This window comes from Rhineura floridana, chromosome 2, assembly GCF_030035675.1.
Source record: "Rhineura floridana isolate rRhiFlo1 chromosome 2, rRhiFlo1.hap2, whole genome shotgun sequence".
Taxonomy (NCBI): Eukaryota; Metazoa; Chordata; class Lepidosauria; order Squamata; family Rhineuridae; genus Rhineura; species Rhineura floridana.
Window position 1 is genome coordinate 95,072,676 of NC_084481.1, and position 24,920 is coordinate 95,097,595.

The 24,920-nt window shown below is 41.0% G+C and overlaps 1 protein-coding gene across 3 annotated transcripts in view; it reads left to right on the forward strand.

The window, feature by feature from the left end:
• Positions 1–21,784, forward strand: part of ALDH3B1 (aldehyde dehydrogenase 3 family member B1) — a 33,884-nt gene extending 12,100 nt beyond the window's left edge. Inside the window, exons 2-11 of one of the 3 annotated variants that reach the window (XM_061609509.1) lie at positions 1,158–1,506; positions 12,238–12,400; positions 12,546–12,656; positions 13,628–13,748; positions 13,923–14,008; positions 15,853–15,934; positions 16,304–16,690; positions 17,382–17,548; positions 18,748–18,847; positions 20,554–21,784. In XM_061609509.1, the coding sequence (XP_061465493.1) occupies positions 1,158–1,506; positions 12,238–12,400; positions 12,546–12,656; positions 13,628–13,748; positions 13,923–14,008; positions 15,853–15,934; positions 16,304–16,690; positions 17,382–17,548; positions 18,748–18,847; positions 20,554–20,747 (1,760 nt within the window). In that variant the 3' untranslated portion in view covers positions 20,748–21,784. Of the gene's footprint in view, positions 1–1,157; positions 1,507–10,822; positions 10,971–12,237; positions 12,401–12,545; positions 12,657–13,627; positions 13,749–13,922; positions 14,009–15,852; positions 15,935–16,303; positions 16,691–17,381; positions 17,549–18,747; positions 18,848–20,553 lie in introns of those variants that run through there. The other 2 variants (XM_061609510.1, XM_061609511.1) reach the window with 2 other exon arrangements.
• The last annotated feature ends 3,136 nt before the right edge of the window (positions 21,785–24,920 follow it).

Below are 24,920 nucleotides of genomic sequence, written 5' to 3' on the forward strand. Positions count from 1 at the left end.
GGACCACGACCTGGGTGACCTGGGTTCAAATCCCCACATAGCCATGAAGCTCACTGGGAGACCTTGGGCCAGTCACTGCCTCTTAGCCTCATGAAAACCCTATTCATAGGGTCGCCATAAGTCGGAATTGACTTGAAGGCAGCACATTCATTTACCATCCTTGATCCGATTTTTAAATACTTTGGTTGGTCAATCCAGAATAAATGTCTGCACTGACTACAGTTTTTGTGAGGTTGAGAATATGTCATACATTTGGAACTGGATGTTAATTGGCCTGTGGAAAAGGAGGCAGAGCGCACACACGCCATGTCAAATTCTCTCACAGGCAGGAGCCACACCTAGTTGCTTGGTGGAAGAACATCAGGGTTAGACGAGAATGTGACTGACAGTACATGTGAAGAGATGAGGGGCAGAAAAGTGCAGTGCAGGATATTCCAGTAAGCAAGGTTGTTAGCCAGCATGGTAATGCTAGGTCCACTTGCCAGCCCTGTTTTTTTGCCACCCAAACATACACTGTTGGCTTTTGGGTAATGATAGAGAGAAGATGCCCACCCCCCAATTGTGAAATCTGCCTTCTCTCCCTGGAGAAGCTCATCTAGTGTCCATATTAATGTCTGTTTGGTGAAACCCTTTAATTTCTCCTTGTTTTTAATGTTGTTTTAACATCATTTGTCCATCTTGATATTCATGTTTTGAGTCTCTGCTATTAACCTGATTACTGTATTTTGCCCTATGAGGTGTCTTAACATGCTGCACTATAGTTTTCATGAACTAGTTTTCAGGATTTTAGTGTTGTGCTGTAATTATATTTGTAATTATTAACTATTAATTATTAACTATTACTAAATTGTTTCAGTTTATTTTTATGACAGTTTTTATTTGTTTAAAATATGCATAACCCTGATTATGGGGTGACTCAGAAACACAGTAAATAAAAAGACACCAAGCAGGGGAAGCTGCAACTGTCTCCTGAGAATTTGGGATTATTTTGTATCCATACATGTAGCACCAATACAAACCAAGATCTACTTAAGCCAGCCCCTTGCAAGAATAGAACACCTTCCCCTTTTCCAGAGGATCAGGTAATCCGAAACCAAAGGAATGTCCAGAAGCCAGAGAGCATACTTGATTTACTGTACTTTCTTATCTCTTTCTAGCTGGAGAAATAATGCAAAGTGTATTCTCAGGACAGTGGGACCTAAGACAACAACGCAAAGTTCAGGAAGTTTCCAAAGAATGTGAAAATATGCAGAACATTACCGATGCAGGGGAGCAAACAATGCAACACAAACTCCAGGAAGTTCCCCTCCAAAATGAAGACAAGCAGAACGGTACCTCAGCAAGAGAGCAAAGTACAAGACAACAACACAAGCTTCCCGACATACCTAGCCAAAGTGATGACAAGCAGCAGAATAGCTCTGCAAGACAATGGAATACAAGACAACAACATAATATTCAACAAATTCCTTGCCAAAGTCAAGGCAACCAGGACGATGACTTATCTAGGTAAGGTATAGGCACTGAGTGGTCAGGTTAGGAAAGATCTCTCAGGATTACTTGACCATTTTTTTCGGTTCAATTCAAATATGTCTTCAGTACTTAGTTAAAACTGCAAAGTCTGAAGAAGATATATGAATAAGTCACACATGCACCTGAATTCTATGCATATTTACTTTACAGTCAGATGGTTCAGTTTGTTGTTGTTGTTATGTGCCTTCAAGTCGATTATGACTCAGGGCGACCCTATGAATCAGTGACCTCCAAGAGCATCTGTCATGAACCACCCTGTTCAGATCTTGTAAGTTCCGGTCTGTGGCTTCCTTTATGGAATCAATCCATCTCTTATTTGGTCTTCCTCTTTTCCTACTCCCTTCTGTTTTTCCCAGCATTATGGTCTTTTCTAGTGAATCATGTCTCCTTATTATGTGTCCAAAGGATGATAACCTCAGTTTCATCATTTTAGCTTCTCATGATAGTTCTGGTTTAATTTGTTCTAACACCCAATTATTTATTTTTTCCGCAGTCCATGGTATGCGCAAAGCTCTCCTCCAACACCACATTTCAAAGGAGTTGATTTTTCTCTTATCCGCTTTTTTCACTGTCCAACTTTTACATCCATACATAGAGATCGGGAATACCATGGTCTGAATGATCCTGACTTTAGTGTTCAGTGATACATCTTTGCATTTGAGGACCTTTTCTAGTTCTCTCATAGCTGCCCTCGCCAGTCCTAGCCTTCTTTTGATTTCTTGACTATTGTCTCCATTTTGGTTAATAACTGTGCCAAGGTATTGATAATCCTTAAAAAGTTGAATATCCTCATTGTCAACTGTAAAGTTACATAAATCTTCTGTTGTCATTACTTTAGTCTTCTTGAAGTTCATCTGTAGCCCTGTTTTTGTGCTTCCCTCTTTAACTTTCATCAGCATTCGTTTCAAATCATTACTGGTTTCTGCTAAGAGTATGGTATTGTCTGCATATCTTAAATTATAGATATTTCTCCCTCCACTTGTCAAACCCCATTCATCTTGGTCCAATCCCACTTTCCGTATGATATGTTCTGGATATAGATTAAACAAATAGGGTGATAAAATACACCCGTCTCACATCCTTTCTGATTGGGAACCAATCCGTTTCTCCATATTCTGTCCTTACAGCAGCCTCTTGTCCAGAGTGTAGGTTGTGCATCAGGACAATCAGATGTGTGGCACTCCCATTTCTTTTAAAGCATTCCATAGTTTTTCATGATCTACACAAAGGCTTTGCTGTAATCTATAAAGCACAGGGTGATTTCCTTTGGAAATTCCTTGATCCGTTCCATTATCCAACGTATGTTTGTGACATGATCTCTGGTACCTCTTCCCTTTCTAAATCCAGCTTGGACATCTGGCATTTCTCATTCCATATATGGTAACAGCCTTTATTGTAGATGTCAAAGAATTGTCCCCCTGGAGTCCCTTGTCCTCAGCGCCCCAAGGAAGATTCTTTGCTTCCGAGAACAGTCCCAACTCCCTTGGGTCTCTGCTTTCCAGGCAAACTCTCCCTCCTTAGGATTAGCTACATGGTAGGACTGCCACCACCCTTTTCCAGCTTCCTTCTCTGAGCAAGGGGATCTCAGAGAGCTAAGTGAGTTCTAAGGGTATTAACCCACACTAATTATCAGTAATCAGTAGCGTTCAGCGATCAAGGACTATATTTAGAATCATTAGTTTCAAGCCAGTAACACCATTTATAAAAGAGTAGTTTATTTAAAAGAAAAGAAAGGTATAGTTTCCTCAAAGCTAATCACCCTCAGGCGGGCTACACGAGATACGTTGGCATAACAAAGCTGAGAGGTTCAATACAGCCAAAACATATAACAAAGAGCTTGCTAAGCTAAGATCATATACTCACAGCAGAATAGCCTAGTTCCCAAACAGCTTTTCTTTTCTGTAAAGCTTCTAGTGAGTCTAGTAGATGGAAATAGGGAACAACAACTGAAGGAATATCCTTCATTTTTATGGAGTTACTAGGTCCACAGGGAGGAGGGTGGCAAATAGCCATATTCCGCCCCTGCCGTGATCCACTCCTTTGAAGCCTTTGAAGATAAGGGGGCTAGACAGCATCACCCAGGGGTCCTGATCTACAACACCCCCTCTTCCTGACTTTTGATCTCAGGAAGCCGATAAGGGATAACAGTTAAGGTTCAGTTGCATCTTCTTGCAAGGTTGCAAATTGTCTGTCTGACACTGAGCCGTGGATCTCCCCCAGTAGGGTGTCCCAGGGATCCACAGGTTCCCAGAATTCTCTCTGGTTGACCCATTTCAGCTTAACCAGAGTTAGCTATTCTTGACAGTAGAATCTTGAGCATTACTTTACTTGCATGGGATATTAAGGCGTTTGATCATTACTGCATTCTCTGGGGTCCCCTTTCTTTGGAATTGGTATATATATATTGAACACTTCCAATCTGTAGACCGTTGTTTAGTTTTCCATATTTCTTGACAAATTTTTGTTAAAATTTGGACAGATTCCATCTCAGTAACTTGTAGCAACTCTATTGGTATGCCATCTATTCCTGGTGATTTGTTTCTTCCAAGTATTTTAAGTGTAGCTTTCACCTCATATTCTAAAATTTCTGGTTTTTCATCATATGGTTCCTCCATGAATGAATCTGTCATACTTGCCTCTCTTTCATAGAGTTCTTCAATGTATTGCTTCCATCTTCCTTTATTTCATCTTGGTCAGTCAGTGTGTTCTCCTGTTGATTATTCAACATCCCTACTCTAGGTTTAAATTTCCCTTTAATTTCTCTAATCTTTTGGAATAGGGCTCTTGTTCTACCCTTTTTGTTGTCCTCTTCTATTTCTATACAATAAGTATTGTAATAGTTTTCTTTTCCCTACATACTGGTCACTGTATTGTTGCATTTAGGGTTCTAACTGTGTTTCTATCTCCTTTTGCTTTCCTTCTCTCTTTAACCATTTTAAGAGTTTCTTCAGTCATCCGTTGAGGTCTTGCTCTCTTTTTAACTAGAGGTATTGTCTTTTTGCATTCTTCCCTGATAATGTCTCTGACTTCACTCCATAGTTCTTCTGGCTCTCTGTCAACTAAGTTTGAAGCCTCAAATCTGTTCCTTATTTGAATTTTATATTCTTCTGGGATGTCATTTAAATTGTATTTTGGCATTATGATTGGTTTGTTCTTCTTCTTTAGCCTTACTCTGATTTTTTATATTACCAGTTCATGATCTGTACCACAGTCTGCTCCTGGCCTTGTTTTTGCAGAAAGTATGGAGCTTCTCCATCTTCTGCTACCAATTATAAAAGCAATTTGATTCCTATACTGACCATTGGTGATGTCCACTTACATTAAATAGGACTCTAATAAAAGGTACTTAGCCCTGTAGCCCTCATGGAAGTGGGGAAGAGGAAGAGAGCCAAGTGTTGGATTCAGACAGTTAATGTAGTCCCCTCTCCCAAAAGAGGTTCTGTAACAGTGATGTAAGGGGCAAACATCATCATCATCATCAACAACATATGCAACTTCCTCCCATCATTGTATATCTGTTACTGGAAAAGTTGTTCATACTTAGCTTCTGCCTGACATACAAAAAACACATAACTGTTGTGCGCCACCCCAATCTCTGAGCAGCGAGAGATCTCCAGGAGTCCCTGCACTTACCCAAGATTTGGTTTCCTTGGAAAGAAGGTCAGCGGAGACTGTGGTGTCTTTATGAAATATAGTTTATTTATTTACACGCATTCCAACCTGAGCTTAAGATGGAGGGATTCAAAGCATCAGCAGTCCAATACATCTTGCATTTTCTAGCAGGCTTACAGGAGGCACCCTAAAGCCATGGCGCAGAGAGCCAGCCTCTCTGCGTGTCTCCAGTTCCCAGCCTTTTCTCAGACTCAACTCAAAACACAAACCTCTCTTTGCCCCAGGAAGGGGAAGGCTCACCTGAAGAGTTTCAATAACAATAGGTTCTCCCTGGCTCATTCGCCAGTTAATGGGAACTTGATAGGCCCATTAGCCCACCTGGCCACTCTATCAGACTAACAAAGGAGACTCATCTGAGCAGTGGAGCATGTTTCTCCACTGCAGAGCCCACCTCCAGGTGCAGGATTCCAAACCTGAGGCTGGAAGGGGACTCATAGAAGTCATCTATCTCAACCCACAGACCCATAACATAACTTTTGCCAGGAAAAGCATAGCAGCCCTGTCACTCAGCTAGACACTTACTGAAATAGCCCTGGGGAAGTGCCTCTCTTTCAGCCTTATTTTCCCATCTGTAAAATGGGAATAAAAATGATTGCCTTCATAGGGTGGTTGCGAGAATGAGTAATATAACAAGTACTTCACATTTTAAAGGTGCAGTCCTAAGTGTTGGTTGTATCCAATAGGAATCCTACTAAGAGTAGATTCATAAACTTCACATGGTTAACTCTGAGTAAGACTACAACTGAATACAACTCTATTGCTAATGTGAACTTAAGTCCCACTAAACTGAATGGGAATTACTTCTGAGAAAGAACTCTTATAGTCCAATCCTACAAAGGCCATCTAATGCACTCTAATTATAAATAAAACAGTAACATATGCAGGGCTGTGCATAGGTAACATATACCATGCAGGATGAAATCTATTCTAGACCCTACAATAGAATTTCCCTCCCTGGAAAGCTTAACTTTTTTTTAAAGGCAAGTTTTTAATCTTTATGATCTGCAATTTATGATTTGAAAATGTACAATCAATGTCCATCAAAGTCTCAGTTTTTGTTTTGTTTCTAAAAAAGGGGGGGACTTTCAGAGGCGCATTCACTATGTCTTACTGAGTTCCCTTCCCCCTATGTTTTTTACTTGCTGTCTCCGCCAATATATTTCTTCTTTCCTTGTCCTGAACCCAGGGGCGGCCCTAGACAAGCTGCCCTAGGCAAACCATGAAATTGGCGCCCTATCCTCAAACCTCAAGGACAGATCTAGGCTGCATTTTCTTGTAAACTGGGAATTATTTTGCCCCTGTATTCTGTTTAAGTTTTTATAGTGTATTTATTTAAACAGAGGCATAATTATTCAGTTTGTCCATCCATCCTACCAATGTTTCTGAGATCAGATAAAACAGAGACACAACATTTTCAGAATAGATTTATACACAACAGCTAGAATGTAGAGTGGAACCTGTCACACCCCCACCCCTCACCAATCCACTTTACTTGTTAGCAGATGGGGACATAGTTTCGCTACTACTTATATACCATCCAATATAGCAATGCTGTTAGGGATTCCTCTCTATATTCCCTTAGCTCTGTTGCTATAATGATTCAGGTAAATAGGCAAGCCTCAACTCCCTGTGACATTGTGTCTTTTTAAAGTTTACAGGTATGAGTTGAGCCCCTGTAACCTGTTACTATAACGCCCCTTCAGGTATATGTTGCCACCATAGATACCATGGATCTGAATCAACCTTTGGCATAGCCACATAATGAAGCCCATGTGTGAAATAAAACAACATTTAATAAGAGATGTATCTTTTAAAATGAGCAAATTACTTTGTGTTCATAAGCATATGATTTTAAAACAGGTTTTTTGTTCCTTTTCTTGTTACTGTGTGCTTTATAATTTAAGATCCTGCTTGACCTACCCACCTAAAATATACCCTACTCTAACTCCACCCTTTCACCATCTAAATCCAAAATAATAAACCAACGTTGACCCTACACTCTCTACCACTGAACAAACCCAAGCAATCCAATGCCAACTCTCCTAACAATCCCTAATTGTCAAACTGCCACACATTCAAATATAAACCTTTCACACCTAGTCACTCTCATGTTAAGATTTTAAAACTAATAATCAACCATCTCTCTTAAAGGCACACATTTAGAGAGGGAGTGACTTATTCACAAGGTGAATGAGTAGTTGAATTCTATATATGCCTTTACAGTAAAAGCAATAATTAAGTTAATAGCTATGTATGGGGTCTCCACCTTTGTGCACCCATGGGCACATCTGGAATTTTGAGGAAATGCCATGGACACTGCCACAAAAGTGCTGCCATAGCCAGGATACAGCCAGTCACAAAATGGCTGCCATGGCGTGTGTGAAAATTTACTACTGCAAATAAAACATTCATTTCACAGGAGGCCTAAAGACAAATAACTTTTCCAAGAACTTTAGTAAAAGGCTGAGATGGGGCATGTATGCTCCAAAACATAAAGCCACTCCTTTGAATCCACAGTCTTCTACTCCAACATAACATGTATTGCCCAGAAGGCATGCCATTTCCCCAAATCACCTCTAAATAAAGTACACCACCCATACCCACATGCACATACTTCCCCTCTTATATTTTTCTTTCTCCCCCAGCCCTTGGCCTAGATCCTCCATTTTCTTCTTTTCTCACAGTAACTACCTTCTTCCACAGAGGCACAGGTACAGCTGCTCACTTGCCATCTCCACTCCTCTTCTTGGAATCCACTTGCTCTCCTGCCAATAATGTCCAGTTAAAACTATTATGTCTCTTCTATTTGCTGGTCCTGTCCAGTTAGAACTGTTCTCTCAGTTCTAATTAGTGTTCTCATTTGAGAAGAAAGGGAACAGTTTTAAATGGTCTTTCTTCTCTCTGCTGGTAGTGTCCATTTCCGATTCTGTGGCCAGTTATAATGGTAGAGGGCCAAAGAAAAGTTGTTGGCCATAATAGTTTATCATTGTGAATGAAGCAAAGATCCTTGAGGGCACTTTGGTAGGTCTCTGTGAGCACACTGGTGCCTTTAGGCTCTGCTTTGAGGACCCTGGGCCTGTAGTGTATGTGAGATCAGTGTGGTGTAGTGGGTAGAGCCTTGGAATGGGGAAATCCAGGTTCTAGTCCCTGCTTGGCCATGAAGCTTACTAGGCGACTTTGGGCCAGTCATTGACTCTCAGACTAACCTACTGGACAGGTTGTTGTGAGGATAAAATGGAGAAGAGGAGGAGAATAGTGTTAATTGCCTTGGCTTCCTTGGAGGAAAAAAGTCAAGATACAAATATAATAATTTTAAAAATGTTGCTACTATTAGCCCTGCGTGTGGCTGCAACCATCTTGCTCTTGCTGTCATGACAAAAGGACATGACCACCAGTAGAGTTTGTTTTGTGATTTCTTAAAATTAGATTTATGGTGCTCAAGTTAGTGGGATTCTGAAAGAAAGAGTTGGCAACAATGCAGCAATGCCACTGTTCATGTGGTCCAGTGTATGTGTGAGGCCCCCCTCACATGTGAGGCCCAGGGAAATTGCCCTCTGTGCTCTCCCTTTAAAAGGCCCTGGTTAATGCTGTTACCTTTCTTTTATGGACCACCTTCTTTATGATAATTTTAATTCATATTCCTATTGCACGTGCATGAGAATTGAAATACTGATAGATGCAACTAATTGTCCCACTAGCAGGAGTCATTGCAAGGATTCCCTCTAGCAGAACATGGCTTCCCCCTCCTCCCCTTGCACACACACCTGCAATTGGCCCCACAGCACACTGAGGAGATTGCTCCATCAGGCAAGCAGAAATGATTGCATGGACAGAGCAATCTCATTAGTGCTACATAGAACTGAAAGAATGACATCTTCATTATTTTATTTGTATTTTTTGTTGTATTTTTGGCACCCCCTCAAATTTGGCACCCCCTTAACTTGGTGACCACCTAGTTCATCTATATAGGCAGGCCGCCCCTGCCTGAACCATCCAATTCATACCAAAATATGTCTAATGGATGTGTGCATGTGAATCCTTTAGAATGCTGCTGTCAGAATACAGTATGGAAGTTTAACCATTCTTTTTAAATGTTGAGTTTCTGTTGCAATGTACACCCAGTCTTACATTTATTTATGTAGCATCAGGAAATAGTCTCTCTACAGGTCATTTTGGCATGTATAAAGCTTAGAGCCAGTGTGGTGTAGTGGTGAAGATGTTGGACTACGACAGTGTTCGAATCCTCACATAGCCATGAAGCTCACTGGGTAACCTTGGGCCTGTCACTGCCTCTCAGCCTCATGAAAACCCTATTCATAGAGTCGCCATAAGTCGGAATCGACTTGAAGGAAGTACATTTTATAAAGCTTATTATCACGGTATGTACATTTTATATAACTTCCCATTCTTTTCTGTCCACATCCATTACTCCAATTCTGTTCAAGAAGCATGAAAAGCTGCTGCCTTCCTATTACATACAAGTAAACCAACAACAGGATTGCAAATGTCACAACAAATGTTGGCATCCAGGACCTTAAGCGAAGAAGCCACACTACTTATCTACTCAGGCACACTGTTCCAGTTGCTTCAACTGGTCTCCACAACCATTCTGTTTGGCAGTTATGACATGGTTGTTCATGCAGACCTCTTCCAATGCATTTTGTTTTTCTCCACAACTATCATGAAAAACCCAAAGGGTTTAAGCAACCAAAGATTCACAAGAGGAACAGATCCTGCAGTTTACTCAGCAATTGTGTTGCATGTGCCTTACCTAGGTCTACCAGGCTCTATATGCCTCAGTCAGCTGATCTGCTTCCATACGTACAATATGTGTTGATCAGGGCATGGTTTCATTTGATCATGGACACATCCTTAGAATAAATTAAACAGTAATAAACTAGTGAGCAGATGTAAACAGGTACAAAGGGTCTTTTTCTCTTTGTACTGAGTGAGTGTCAAGGAAGGGTTTCCAGGGGAGATAAGGCAATCTCAAGCCTGATTTAAATGTAAACACAAACTGCAGAAGTTGCTTCCATCCCAGAGAGAGATTATAGCAGGTGTTTGGTCAGAAGACATTAAAAAGAACAACAGGGCAGGTCAAAACTGCTAGCTCAGCTGCTCACACTTGGCAGAGCGAAGGCAACCAGCAAAACTAGTTTCTGAATAAACAAGAAGAAATCAGCCACAATCTGAAAGAGAAACAAAACCCCAGAAAATCAATATGATGCTTTAAATAATAATAATAATAAAAGTTGAACCAGGAATCTAGAGGAAATAGCTTTCTCTAACCATGTCATTCTTCTTTCCAGAACTTAAGAAATTGAGTTCTGTGAGATCCCAATGTCCATGCAGGAGCTCTCAGTCTACACCAGACCCTACCTCCAAAATTCTGGGAATCCCCAGTAATCCTATCTCATAGCCTGTGAAGCAAAATTGCATTGCAAAAGGGTTGTCGAGATAATCAGAGGAGAAAACTTGGACGGAGAAATTCCTCTTTCGCTTCCGCCTTTTGTGCGTGTTCAAAATGGCCAGTTACAGGGCTACTGCCAGCAAGAACTATCCAATCAGCTGCCGGAGAGCTGTGAAAGGACAGCACGTCAGAATTACACGACAGCCGTAGAGAACCGCTCGCAGTGCATGTCTGACAAGACGTTTCCGCAGATGCCTGGCTGGGTTTTGGGCGGAGACTTTTCAAAGGGAGGCTTGGGAGATAGCTGAGGAAACAGGACTTGTCCTTAGAAAAAGTTGTGCATTTGGAAATTGAGAGGGTAGGATCGGGTTGATATTCCGACTGCAGGGCTCGTTTATTGAGGCTGGTTAACATCTGTTATTCACTGAGGTTATGTTATTCCTCTTCAAAATGACGCCTGATCCGGGATCGCGGCATTCTAAACTTTTTGCTTAACCGCTTCCCACCCATAAAGTTCTCCTTATGCTTGTTACTTTTCCAGTTTTCTGACATCCTTTCTTCCAGTTCTTCCACAAAGAGGCTTGTGTCACATCTCTTTTCATTTCCTCATACTATACTAGGTAGAGTAATCTACACCTGGGTAGATTCTAGTCCGTCTTTTAGACCCTTTACCTACATGTGCAGTTGTGAAACGGGGTAGCTGTTTTTACCCATAAGATTTGTGCTTATAAGGTGAAAAGAGTCAGCTAAATCATGTTGGTGGTTGGGATGGAAAGGGATTTGAGAGCTAGTTTAGTATAGTGGTCAGACTGGATTCAAAACAAAGCTGGGCCTTGAAATTCACTGATTAGGGGCCAGTCACCAACTCTCAGCCTAACCTTACCTATGATGATAAAGTGAGGTGGAACTTTGTGTACTGTCTTGGACTCATTAGAGAAAAGACGGGATATAAAAGTAATTAAATTAATGTGATCTGATTATTTTCATTTATTTATAATACTTCTATCCAGTTTTATAGCCCTGAGAGATTCTGAAAGCAGCTTGCAAAATGTTCTCATAATAAAAAGCACATTTAAGTCTGGTTTCAGCCCTCCTGGTAGTTGCTTTTCCCACTATACTACACAACCTCACATTTCCTTTTTCAGTGCACCCACACTACCTTGGTGTAGCTTTGTTTGGTTGTTTCCTCCTCTTCCCTATCAGTTGTGAGGAAAGTGTGGAGGTATCTCCTAAAAACCAGTTGCTCTTTTGCAGCCCAGGTTAGCTGTTTGTACCTCTGGCCCAATGTGCATACACACCTCTCCAACAGCATGAAGGGAAAATGGTTCATTGAGCATTTCCTGAGGTACAATAGTGTTTTGTGAACCTTGTTCCTCCTGTGATAATAGGCTGAGAAGCTGTAGAGCAAGAGATGAATCTCCCTAGGTGGGCTCTACGATCAAAGAAAGGGAAAACATCCATCAAGGATGACATAGTTATGTGGCATGTTGTCTAAAGCGACAGTGTTAACATAAATGATCCATGGATGGGATATTTTGGAGCCTTTGGATCATCTTTGGGATAATACAGTTAAAAGTGGTATACAAGAGCCTCAAATAAATAAATAAGAACTGCTGTCTCCCCAGTATGAACCCCTACACTGGCCTCGTGGATAGCCTGCGTGCCACCTGGCTGTCGGGAAGGACACGTTCCATGGACTATCGGAAAGAACAGCTGGAGGCACTGGGTCGCTTCTTGGATGAGAGGAAGACAGATCTCCTACATGCTCTGCATGAAGACTTGTGCAAGGTGAGTGTGATCATCCAGCCAGAGGTTCTGACTGAACTATCCTCAGCTCTCATCTAGGTCAAAGAAATCGAAACTGTTGCTCTGTGGTGTGGCTCTTGAGCCTAGCACAAACATCACTGACGTCTTTTTTGTGTCCTCTCCACAGCCCGTTTTCGAATCGGAGCTCTCTGAGATTTCCTTCACTAGGAATGAGGTGAACAATGCCCTTAACAACCTGTGCTGCTGGATGAAGGATGAAAATACTTCCAAGAACTTGGTAAGGAGACCAGGCTGAAAGAAGAGGAAATGTAACATATGGGAAATGGGTGGTTCTGTGTTGATGGGGATATCTTATTAACCTCAAGATAGATCTTTTATCTATGCTGTGCTCTTTCAAAACTGTTTTATGGATGCTCACTTTGAAGGGCAGGAGTCTTCAACTGGTTTAGTATTGTTAACTTTATTTGTAAGGTACTGGAGTGGGCATACAGCAGTTAGCCTCCAGCGTTTTACTTCCTGGGCCACCAGCACTCAGGTTTTCAACTGGTTTAGTAAGATAAGCCCCAATTTAAACCCATTTAAGCTATGCTGTTATAGTGCATTTCCACACATTATACTAAAACTACCCTTTGTTTTCCTTAGTCTGCAATGTGAATGTAAAATCTGCAATGGCTAAAATGTACAATCAGATTTAAAATATGCTGTTGTTAGCAGCAGCTACTGCTTTTGTATCCAGCATTCTCATCTGTGCACATATAGTGCAAGAGATTCAAAAATGCTTTTAGTGTCATGTGTGAAGACATCTTTAAATATTACATAGGCTTGTCATCTAAGCCATAGATTTTAAGGGATGTCAGCTTCTGCCTTGCCAAATCCCAACTAAACAATGGAAGCTCCTTTTTACATCAGATGTATCTGATGCACATACTTCCTAGTCTTGCTAGGCTAGGCACGAAATAATGCCATTAAGACATGGCCACTAAAAAAAAAAATCAGCAAGGTATTATAACCCTGTAATATAACCGCTTTTCATCTCCAATGCTATTTGGCCTTTGCAGCACCTTTGTAAAATAGAGAAAAGAGAGGGCAAGCCAGGCTAACCATATTAGCAAGTCCCTATATTAATTTGGAAAGCACACAACCAATAGGCCTGTACCCTGAGGCCAACCAAGCATTTTTATTTCTATAACCTGCTTTGTTATATTTCATTCTGCTCCACAGACTTTTCCCGTCTTTTTTTTCCTGTAGGCCACCAAGCTCGACTGTGCTTTCATCCGCAAGGACCCCTTGGGTGTGGTACTCATCATTGCAGCCTATAACTACCCAGTCAACCTTCTCTTGGTGCCTCTTGTGGGGGCCATTGCAGCTGGTGAGTGAAAAGCTACCTGAGGTCTTCCACCTAGTACCTCTTGGCAGTATCCCCGCTGCCATTTCTCTTCTTCCACTGGTCTCTTTAGAGTGGCTGCTGCAGCTGCTTGTATCCAGGCACATCATAGATTTGTATCGTGTGTCATCATGGTAATGTATTCTTCTCTCCCACTAGGGAACTGTGTAATTGTCAAACCTGCAGAGCTAGCCAGCCACACTGAAAGGCTTCTTGCTGAAGCACTGCCTTGCTATCTTGACCCGGTGAGTTCCTCGATCCCTTCCAAATCCGTCTTATTTTGTCACCGAAACACAACTGATGTCAACTTACACGCGTTCTTCCTGCTTCTGAAAATTACAGTTGTCTCACTATCCTGGTGTGATGGGTACTGTAAAGTTAGCATGTGTAGCAGTCAACATTTATCTCACCTCTCAGGAGGATCATGGTGGGAAACTGCATTACATAAGAAGAGCTCTGCTGGATCAGACCAAAGCCTTATCAAAGCCCTGTTTTCCACAGTGGCCAACCTCCAAGCTCTTTCCTGCTGCTGTTCTCCAGCAACTGGTATTCAGAGGCCTGCTATCTCTGAACTTGGATATAATATGTAGCCATCATGGCTAGTAGCTATTGATAACGTTATCTGCCGTGAATTTTTCAAATCCTCTTTTAAAGCTATCTGTGTTGGTCATTATCACCACAGTTTTGTGGAAGCCAATTCCATAGTTTACATTTATTTATTTATTATTTTATTTATACCCCGCCCTTCCAGCAGGAGCCCAGGGCGGCATGAGTATGCATGAGTACTTTGAATCACTCACCATTCAATTTTATTGGATGACCCTGGTTTCTAGCATTATGAGAGAAAAGCTTCTTTCTATCCACTTTTGCTATACCATGCCTAATTTTATGTATCTCTATCATGTTTCCTCTTACTTGCTTCCCCCTCCCCCCAATTCAATAGCCTGAAATGTTACAACCTTTCCATGTAGAGGAGTTGCTCCAGCTCCCTGATCATTTTGATTGCCCTTTGTAGTTTGGGGCATGTGTATTTATTTATTATATTTATTTATTATTTGATTTATATCCCGCCCTTCCTCCCAGCAGGAACAGCAAACAAATGCACTAAAACTTTAAAACATCTTAAAAACAGACTTTAAAATACATTAAAACAAACATCTTTAAAACATTTTTAAAGCATTCAAAACACCTTAAAAAAGGTTAAAATATTTTTTTAAAAAAAGGTTTAAAACATATTAAAAAGCAATTCCAACACAGACACAGACTGGGGTAAGGTCTCAACTTAAAAGGCTTGTTGAAAGAGGAAGGTATGCCAGCAAGGGTCACATACACAAGAACACTCATTGCAGATTTTTTATCCCTTAACATGGTTTGACCCTGCTCCCCTTTTGCATTCTCATAGATATGTGTGGCTTCAACGTCACAGTAATTTTAAGTAGGGAGTTATAGTTACTGCTAATTCATTTATCTGAAGTAAAAAATGCACCTCGCTTCCTGGATTTAATGCTGTAGAAAAGTTAGTGATAGATGACATGCATGTCTATGACATTAGGAGCTCTGTGGAATTGCATGTAAAGGGGAAGAGATCACTATGGAATAATGTGATATAAATATTCACCAGATGAAGACCAGACACTACATTCTTTTTCCTCTTAAAATCCAAGCGTGTTTTAATGAACGACATGTTGCATACATGTATGTAAAGCTAAGCCCTGATATTGGGCTTTTTTAAAATGAAAAGCAGCTTTTGGAGGGAAAAAATTAGACGGGATCAAACAGTTGCCATTTCCTTACTACAAATTGTTTTTCCTCCTGCAGGGAAACGTCTGTTTACATGTACGCAATCCAGAATAGAGAAGCATTAGGTGTGGAAAGGGTTCAGCATTCCCTGCCTCCATCTCTTCTGTTCTCTAAATATTCCCATTGCAAAGTGGCTTTTCTTTTTTAAAATGTCTAATGGCTATGCATTTGCACTTAATATGGCAATCCCCTAAGTGACCAGAAGTGTGAATTGTGGGTGGTGATTGCTATGGATGGTGGACAGGCCTAGTTGGAGTAATGGAAACATGGCACTTCTCTTATTTCACAGGAAACCTTTGCAGTAGTGACAGGTGGTGCTGAAGAAACAACCAAACTACTGGAGAACAAGTTTGATTACATTTTCTTTACAGGTGACCTTTAACAGCATAAACATATATTAACTTATGTAAACATGCAGTTCATAAAGACCCACAAAACTCCCAATAACCACAGCAAAACGTATAATTTGCAGCAAACAATGTCATTATAGGTCCTGTCTCCCTGTTCCAAAATACGAGTCCTTCCCCTTTCTCACTTCTGTTGCCTGTTTTAAAATGTTAGATTTCCACATTTTTTAAAAACCTTAATCTTGGAACTGCAATAAAGTATACAAAAGAAATACAGGCTAATTTACTTATTTCCATAATTCTTTTTCAAGCACAGAATTTGGGTTTTCTTGGTGCAGAGTATGTGGTCTGTATCTCTCTGTGACTTCCTTAAATCTTGCCATACCTCTACAGGGAGTACCTGTGTGGGAAAGATTATCATGTCTGCAGCGGCCAAAAACCTGACACCATTGACCTTGGAACTGGGGGGCAAAAATCCCTGCTATGTGGATAAGTGCTGCAATTTCCAGAATGCAGCCAACCGAATAGTCTGGGGAAAGTTCTTCAATGCTGGCCAGACTTGCATTGCACCAGACTATGTGATCTGTACCATTGAAACACAGGAGAGGCTGATGCCCTGCCTGCGCCAGGCTATCCGTGAATTTTATGGTGACTGCCCCCAGGGATCGCCTGACTTCGGCCGCCTGATCAACGATAAGCACTTCCGGCGTGTCCGAGCATTCTTGGAATGTGGCCGAGTAGCCATTGGTGGAGACTCTGATGAGTGTGAACGTTACATTGGTGAGCAAGTGGCTTGGTGATGGGGGCCTGGAATGCGAAAAAGACTGAGAGGCCCTCTTTGATTTTTATTTTATTTCTTTATAAAATGTATATCTTGCCCTTCTTCCCAAAGGAGCCCAGGGTTGCAAACACATTAGCAATAAAACAATACAGTTAAACTTAAAACCTATTTAAAACATTTAAGAACTGAAGAAGAGACCTGCTGGATTGGTCCAAAGGCCCATCCAGTCCAGCATCCTGTTCTCATAGTGGTCAACCAGATGCCTATGAGAAGTCAGCAAGCAGAACCCAAGTGCAACAGCATTCTCCCCACTTGTGATTCCCAGCAATTGGTATCCAAAGGCATGCTGCCTTTGATGGTGGCGTTAGAACACAGCTACTGTGGCTAGTAGTCATTGATAGCCTTATTCTCCATGAATTTGTCCAATTAAAAACTAAAAACATCTAAAAACAATTAAACATGCTAAAATGTTTAAAACAAATATAAAAACACGATGTTTTTAGGAAGGTTCCTATAAAGCGCTTAATCTATTTGGGCAAGGATTTTAACAGAGGAGGAAGAAAGCCCTACATTTGTGGACTTGCACATTGGGAAATGGAGCCTTGGAGAAAACTAAGGCCCTGGTTAAATGGAAGGGCATGGGAGCAGTATATGAGTATAACATGTTGTGGTGTAATCTCCTGCCTACAGCTCCCACCGTACTGGCTGATGTGAAGGAATGGGAGCCAGTCATGCAAGAAGAGGTCTTTGGGCCCATCTTGCCCATTGTCACTGTAGCAGACTTGGATGAGGCCATCCAGTTCATCAACTGCAGGCCACGCCCACTGGCTGTCTATGCCTTCTCCTGCGACTGCAAGGTATGTTTTAGGCTTGTAGCACACCCTATCCAGGAAGGTCAGGATAGTTGCAGTCATTCTACCAATGCTGGCCAACACTTAGAAACCTTGGAAGAACTTTCATTTAGTATGCATGGAAAAGCTCCAGACATCACTTCTCTGCATGTCCGTAGTGTTTAAACAGTGCACCGGCGGCATTAGGGATTGCAGTAGGATCTTGTGCAGGACCTCCTGCGTTTGTGTGCCGTATGACAGATTTGTATATGATAGATGTACAGCCTATTGTTTGTTCAGAAGTGAATCCCATTGAGTTGAAGGAGACTTAGTTGCAGCATAATCCAATACATATATATGCAGAAATAAGTCCCTTTGAGTACAAGGCTGCCTTTCATAGAGGGTTGCAGTGTTATTCTCCAAGTAAGTATGCATAGGATTGCAGCCTGAGCATGGAGGAAGCTAGAGTATATCTGTCCCATGAAAGTCAGTGACCACATACCAGTCAGCACTGTATTCAAACAGGAGTGAATTTGCTCTGAACTGCAGACATAGAACATGAGGTTGTGATAGATGAAGATGTGAATACATGCCCAATCAGGCTTTTCATTATGCACCAAAAATCCAGGTATACAAACAGGACTATGAAGTGGTGCTATAAGTAATCCAGTATGCAGTTTGAAAAGTATTTTATTTATTTATCAAATAAATCTATTTTATCAAATAAATTCTAAAGGAGCCCAGGGTGGCAAACAAATGATAAAACATTTAAAACATCTAAAAACAATTCCAATAGAGTTTCAGATTTTAGTTCTTGCCATGCCAGTGTAAGAAAACAGGAAGCTTTTTGAGCTTCCTGGCCTGAACTGTTAAGATTTGATTTTTAATTTTTCCAATCCAAATTTAATGTTACTTGATTTTAATCTCAGCTTTTCTTACATTTTTTAAATTAAAAGCTCATATGTCAGCACTGCTCCAGAGTGTACCATTTTGCCTTAGATAAGCGAAGTGGGCTTGGACATACAAGCCAAAGTGGCTAGGTATCACTGCCCAGTATTCCCACCATTTTCTCTCCCTATGAGAGAGCTACTTTTAAAAAAAAAACTCTGAAGAACAGAAATTGTTGCAAGTGTCCCTTATTACACAACTGGACCCTGTTGAACCCTAAGCTTGGAGCTACCAGGGGCAGGACTCATGATATTCTTCTGCTGTTTTTCTCTCTATAGGTTGTGAACCAGGTATTGGGTTGTACCAGCAGCGGTGGCTTCTGTGGCAATGATACCTTGATGCAGGCAACGTTGACCTCCTTACCATTTGGTGGCATTGGTATGAATAAGACCTCTATCCCCTCTGCTATCTCTGTCCCCTACCTCTGCACATTCATCCTCCCAATCTGGTACTCCCTTTCCCAGAGGTAGCATGTAAGGCTCTCTCTATATACCGCCTCTCTCTTTGTCTTTAAATTGTTTCTGGGGTGAGGGGCAAAGTCCTTGAAGGTTTCCATATTGCTCTTGGTGCATTTGCTGATTCCATGCACATGATGTAAAAAAGGAATTAACTGCCAACAAGTATCCTAGCATGCCATATCAGCCTGCCGTCTGGGTTGCTTATTTGTGAATAGATTTGTTGGCAGGAAAGGCTCCAGCCTGCTGCTCGATGCAGCAGGCTTGGAAGCCTTCCTGAACCAAATTATAGCAATCTTCTGGTGTAACTAACTTAATTGTTGGTGGGATGGGGGCAGAAGGTTCACTGTTTAACTTTAGAAGTAGCAGCAGTCAGAACCAGGAGATGCTTGGGAGGAAGGATTAAAGCCTTCATAGGCTAGAATCCTCTCTCATCAGCGCATCCCCTAGTGTGGAAGAGTTCATCTGACTTTTCACATGAAATGGCATGTTTGTTGGTTGCCTACGTATGAGGAGTCCTGTGTATGAATCAGTACCTAGCTTGCCATTTCAAGCAACAAGCTTATTGGAAGCAGGATCTCTAGCTGATGTTTCCCTAAACATCATGAAGGTCATTGAGGGGGGAAGGTGAATATCTCTTTAGCACTCATTTGTTAGTGACAAATCCCAGAAAGTGGTGCCAAAAGCTTAAGAGGACACACCCCAAGTCCCAGCCACCAGGGCAGAAATTAAATATGCAAAGTTCAGAATGCTGCATGGGTGACTGGTTGATGCAAGAACTCCTATGTTTGTGCTTGGAAAAGTGTATTCACCTGATAACCATTAGAACTGGTTGATCCCTTCTAGCTTCCGGGATATCTGTTTATTTTGGCTTATGACCCACCTTTGTCCATGATTCCTTGGAGGCCCTAATTGTGGCAAAGTCACTGTTCAGTTCAGGGCAGGTCCCACCACTTCTAGTTTCAGAAGTACATTCACATTACACTTTTGCAGCATATATACCAGGACAGCCATCCATCTCCATAGGAATGGTGCAAGTTTTTGATTTTTGTAATAAAATCTGCCAGAATGTAACATCTCCTTCCTTTCCATATTCATATATGGCACACTTAATCAAAAGGAATGTCAGTCTCACATGTCCAGCACAATCATATGCATCCTTACTCATACATTAGTCCCAATATATCTAGCAGGCTTACTCCCAGGCAAAGGTGTATAGGACTGCAGCCTTAGTTGCTTTTACATTCCAAGCTGTGAATCCATTTCACTGGTAACAATAAAGTGAGAAGTCTGGCCAAACATCAAAACAAAGTGTCCAAGTACGTACTGTGTATGTGGTAGCTGTACCCTTTTGCTAAAGGTAGACTGCTCTTATTCCGGGCCAAGAGTTTAGTGTGCTTCAACCATTATCTTTAGTCACTCCATTTAGGTAGTCTTGCAGTGCCCAGGAGGTACAAAACCCTGAAAATGGCTTGCAGATTACTGTCAAAGGTTGTGAAAAGGGAGCACTTTATGGGCACACCTGCTGCAACCCTGTTTAGATGAATGGATAGAAGGGCTATACCCAGGCTGTGTGGCAAACTGGAAGAGAACAAGATTTGATCTGTATGCTTTCTTTTTCTTTTGCAGGATGCAGTGGGTTTGGCAAGTATCACGGCAAGTTCAGTTTTGACACGTTCACTAACCAGCGTGGCTGCCTCTCCCGCTGCATCGGTTTTGAGACACTCAACTGCCTGCGGTACCCACCCTATGCTGAGAAAAACTTGGGAATGTTGCTCTCCTTTGTCGAAGTCAAGCGCAAGGGCCTGTGCACCTTGCTGTGAACTCCCTGAACCACATATGCTTCCTGCTCCCAGGAGCTGTTAGGAAGAATTTAACTGCTGAAGACAGGGAAATTGTTTCATCATCTGCTGGATTTTGGATCTCTTCTCACCTCCTAAAAAGGCACTTGCAAAAACTCTTAGTTTCTGGGGGAAAAACTTGCTCCATTATCTTGATTCCTTACCACATGTTCTCCCACCCCTGCCTCCCTTTTGGTCTCAGTCTTGGTAGGCCCAATACTTAGATAGTGGTTAGAATGCTCTCTTTGACCACTTGTTGGTTGCACAGCACCAAATCTCTATTCCTATAACAGATTTTCTTTCCAGTTAGGACTACCTAGTTCAATTAACTAAGTACAAGTATTTGTAAGGCTTTTGCACTAGGTTAAGATCAGGGTTTAATTTCCTTTTTAACATAGTTTTATGAAGCCAATTACTGATTTAACATCCATGATCACCAGCTTCTTTGTAAAAGCTGGCACAAGTTCCACTGGAATAGTTATCCTCACAAATATATATGTACACCAATCTCTAAGTTGTGATAGAAGTATTTATGGGTGAATGTAGAGGCTGGTGCTTAAACCGATTTAATTCCAAGGAGATTCAAAGTTAAATCCATGCAACTTGTACAGGTAAGTCTTCTGTCAGTTTGGTACTCTACATGCAGCCATGTGCAATCCCTCAGATATGCCCCTTCTGACAAGCCACAATTTGTCTAACATCTATTTCTGTACTGTAGTCATATCCTTAACTCAAACTCCTCATCCCAACCATAAATGGTGCACTGGGATCCTGCTGGGAGGAAAGGCAGGATATAATAATAATAATAATAATAATAATAATAATAATAATAATAATAATATATTTGCACTAGGCAATCCTAAGCATGAGTACTCAACTTCTGGGTCATACCAAATTCAAATGGGCTTATTTTGTAGTAATTAGCCTTAACGATTGCAGCCTGACTGACATTACTTGGATAGCCCAACATTTTACAGGTACATGTTTGCTTCTGTAATAAAGATCTTGATCAAGTCTAACCAATTGTTGTATTATTTACATGGTGCCATTCATAGACTTAGCATATTAAAGAGTCATTTCCTACCCCAAAGATCAGAAAAAACAGTACTGAGTAAAGAAATCATAAATGGTTCCTAGCATTTCCATTCCATCCATATTTACAATCTTAAAAGGGATAAGGAGAGAACAAAGTGTTGGAAAACACAAAACAAAGGGCTCATCAAGAGCAGCTAGAACACTGGGATATAAGTCAGACTTACTCCAGCAAAGCAGTCCAAAAATGGCTGCCAGATGGTAACCAAATTACCACACGGATACCCTCGTAGAGCAATGCAATAATGTGCTGAAGCTTGTTCGGGCCCTTCCAGATAGTTGGTCTGTAGAACAAAAAATGTGCAGCTGTTACTCAGTTGTGGCATAGGAACTAAATGTGTTCATTTAAGGAAGTATTTATGTTATAGAGTTATCATATTCTTCCAGCACTCAAATGGCTATATAGTTATTAAGAAAATACTATTTTTTCCTCTGTATTCTGAAATGTGATTCTGCAGCTTCATGGGTACCTGTGACATTAACCATGCTGTAACCTCAATACCAGTGCTCAGCCATCAAAGAATGGGCTGTATTCTGATTGTGTGTATAAGAGAGTGAGTGAGCAATGGCTTTCCTGGTATCCTTTAGCTCTGGAGACAGGGTAACCATCTAGTACTGTCTTTAATTTGTGCTCCCTGCTCACTTTACCGCAGGGTGTTCAAACACACGCACACTCCCCAAACATATTCACTGAATGTGTGCAAAAGTGTGATTGTTTGCCTACTAGCTAACCCCCTTGAAGTTATGCATTTAGCATTAGTGTGAAAGGACACTTTTCATAAACATGAATGAACCCCGATTACACCTAGGATTCTCATTTGCACAGAGGAGTTTCTAGGTGCATATTTATTTATTTATTACTCGACTGATATGGCCACTCATCAACACATGCTTCCTGGGAGGCTTACAGAGCAAATAATAAAACATTAAAATACAACTTAAAATTAAGAACATCAACAAAAACAATAAAATGCACCTGTACATATATACACTCTAACACTGAATGTGTGGTTGTCGGGAAGTGTGGCTATTGGGCACAATCTCACACTCTATTATGCATTCAGTGAAAGTATGTGTGTGTGCGTGGATATGAAAACCTTTCTAATCTATCTAATCACAAATACACTGATCACACATGCCATTGATGACTCACTACTTAATGTGTAAACTAACTCTACTGAACAGTATTGTGTCTTGAGTATTTGTTAAGATACAAATGCTCTGCCAATATTCTCAAGTCTATGATGGCTTATTCATATATGCAAGTCACCACTTGATGTTGCAGAAAGCAAAAGTGTTTGTTCAAACCATTCATTCAAATTTGGCCTTACTTAGTGCCAGACAGGTAGTGGTTAGATATTAGAATGTTGTACTAGGATCTGGGAGACCTGGGTTCAAATTCCCACTCGGTCATGAAGCTCACTGGATGACCTTGGGCCAGTCACAATCTCTCAGCCTAACCTTACAAGTTTTCAGAGAGGCAGTGACACAAATGAAAGTATATTTACTGTATATTACCTATATGTATCAACATGTGAACATCTCTATACACTTCTATATTCATCCCATTTATTATTGATACTGCTATTGGAATATTTCTGTATGCTTTTGCTCTGGTATGCATTTACTATAAATGTTATTCTATCATTGTATACACATTTATAATTGTATGCTTAAAATATATATAAGAAATTATCTTAGCAATGAAAATGTCAGATTTACAGTGTTTGAGATTAAAGCCAGGAATGTTTATAACTTTGTCCATCTTGTTTGCAAAACAAAGCACAGTGTCTCTTGCATTGCATGTATGTACTACGGAAAATCTAGTTACCCAAGGCCACTGATAATAGAGTGGCCTATGTTATGATAACATGTAGAGGATGTGTGGGTATGAATGAATTTCTCTTTATGGTTGAAACTGGAGCCTTGGAGGCACCCAAGGCTATTAGGCAGCAACAACTGGAGGGTGTCTGGAATACATCAACCATAAACAAATGCTATAATTCTAATGTAAGTCTTGAGCACCTTAAAAGAGATCCCATGACCAGCGCCCTTGATAGGCACCAAGTTGGTATGAGAAAGAGGAAATGCAGTCCTGAGAACATGGATGTGCCAAAACACTGACATCACTACAAGCGCCAGCTAACCGATGGATGAGATACCAGGACTCAGTGAAGGTATCAAAAGAACATCACAACATTATCTGACCTTAAACACATACCAGCTTCCCCAAAAGATTTGAGAAGTTTTCTACCACAGCCTACCATGAGTGCACCTCCTTCTCCAAGTCTCGTCTTCCTCGCTACAGTACTGGTTGGCCACCAGCTACTTGAGTGAGTGCGTGACTGTGAAAGATCAGGACTATTGGGCATATCTAATTTTGCATTTTACCATTCTTGCAATGGATGACTCTCAAGAGCACCTCTGGCTGTGTCAATTGGACATCTTTCAATAAATCTTTTAAAACTTTTTTTTCTTGGTGTGGTCCCAACAATCCTTCTGCTCATTCCCGCTATTTCCTGGCTTGATCACCCAGGAGTGGCTTTGGGTTCATTGGTAAGACCTAATTCCCCGACACTACAAATCAGTAGCTGTGTTCAGTTAGATTAGCTACGTACAATGCCCACCCAAATGAAGTAAAAAAATATAGGTCAATAAAGCCACAGGAATAATCTACTATGGGACAGACCTAGAAGAGAAAGTGACAACTCAAGACCACCACTTGTCATGAACTGCTCCCAGTTAAAACCACTCAAGTGTTATCAATGATCTACAGTCCATCCTAAACAATGACACCTTCCTCTCACGGGCCTTATGTGGCATGTGTACACCTACTCTGGCAATACTCACAGGACCTAATAATGTCATCCACAACATCAGAATTCACTGACCTGTTTTTCAATGTGATCTATGCCATCATCTACCAACAATGCCCTTCTCCTTTGTACATAAGACAAACAGGCCAGCCTTTATGCAAAAGTATAAATGGGTACAAATCTGCAAATCTATTACAAATCTAATATCCAGAAAACATTTCCACCCTGTAATTGACCTCAAGGTAGT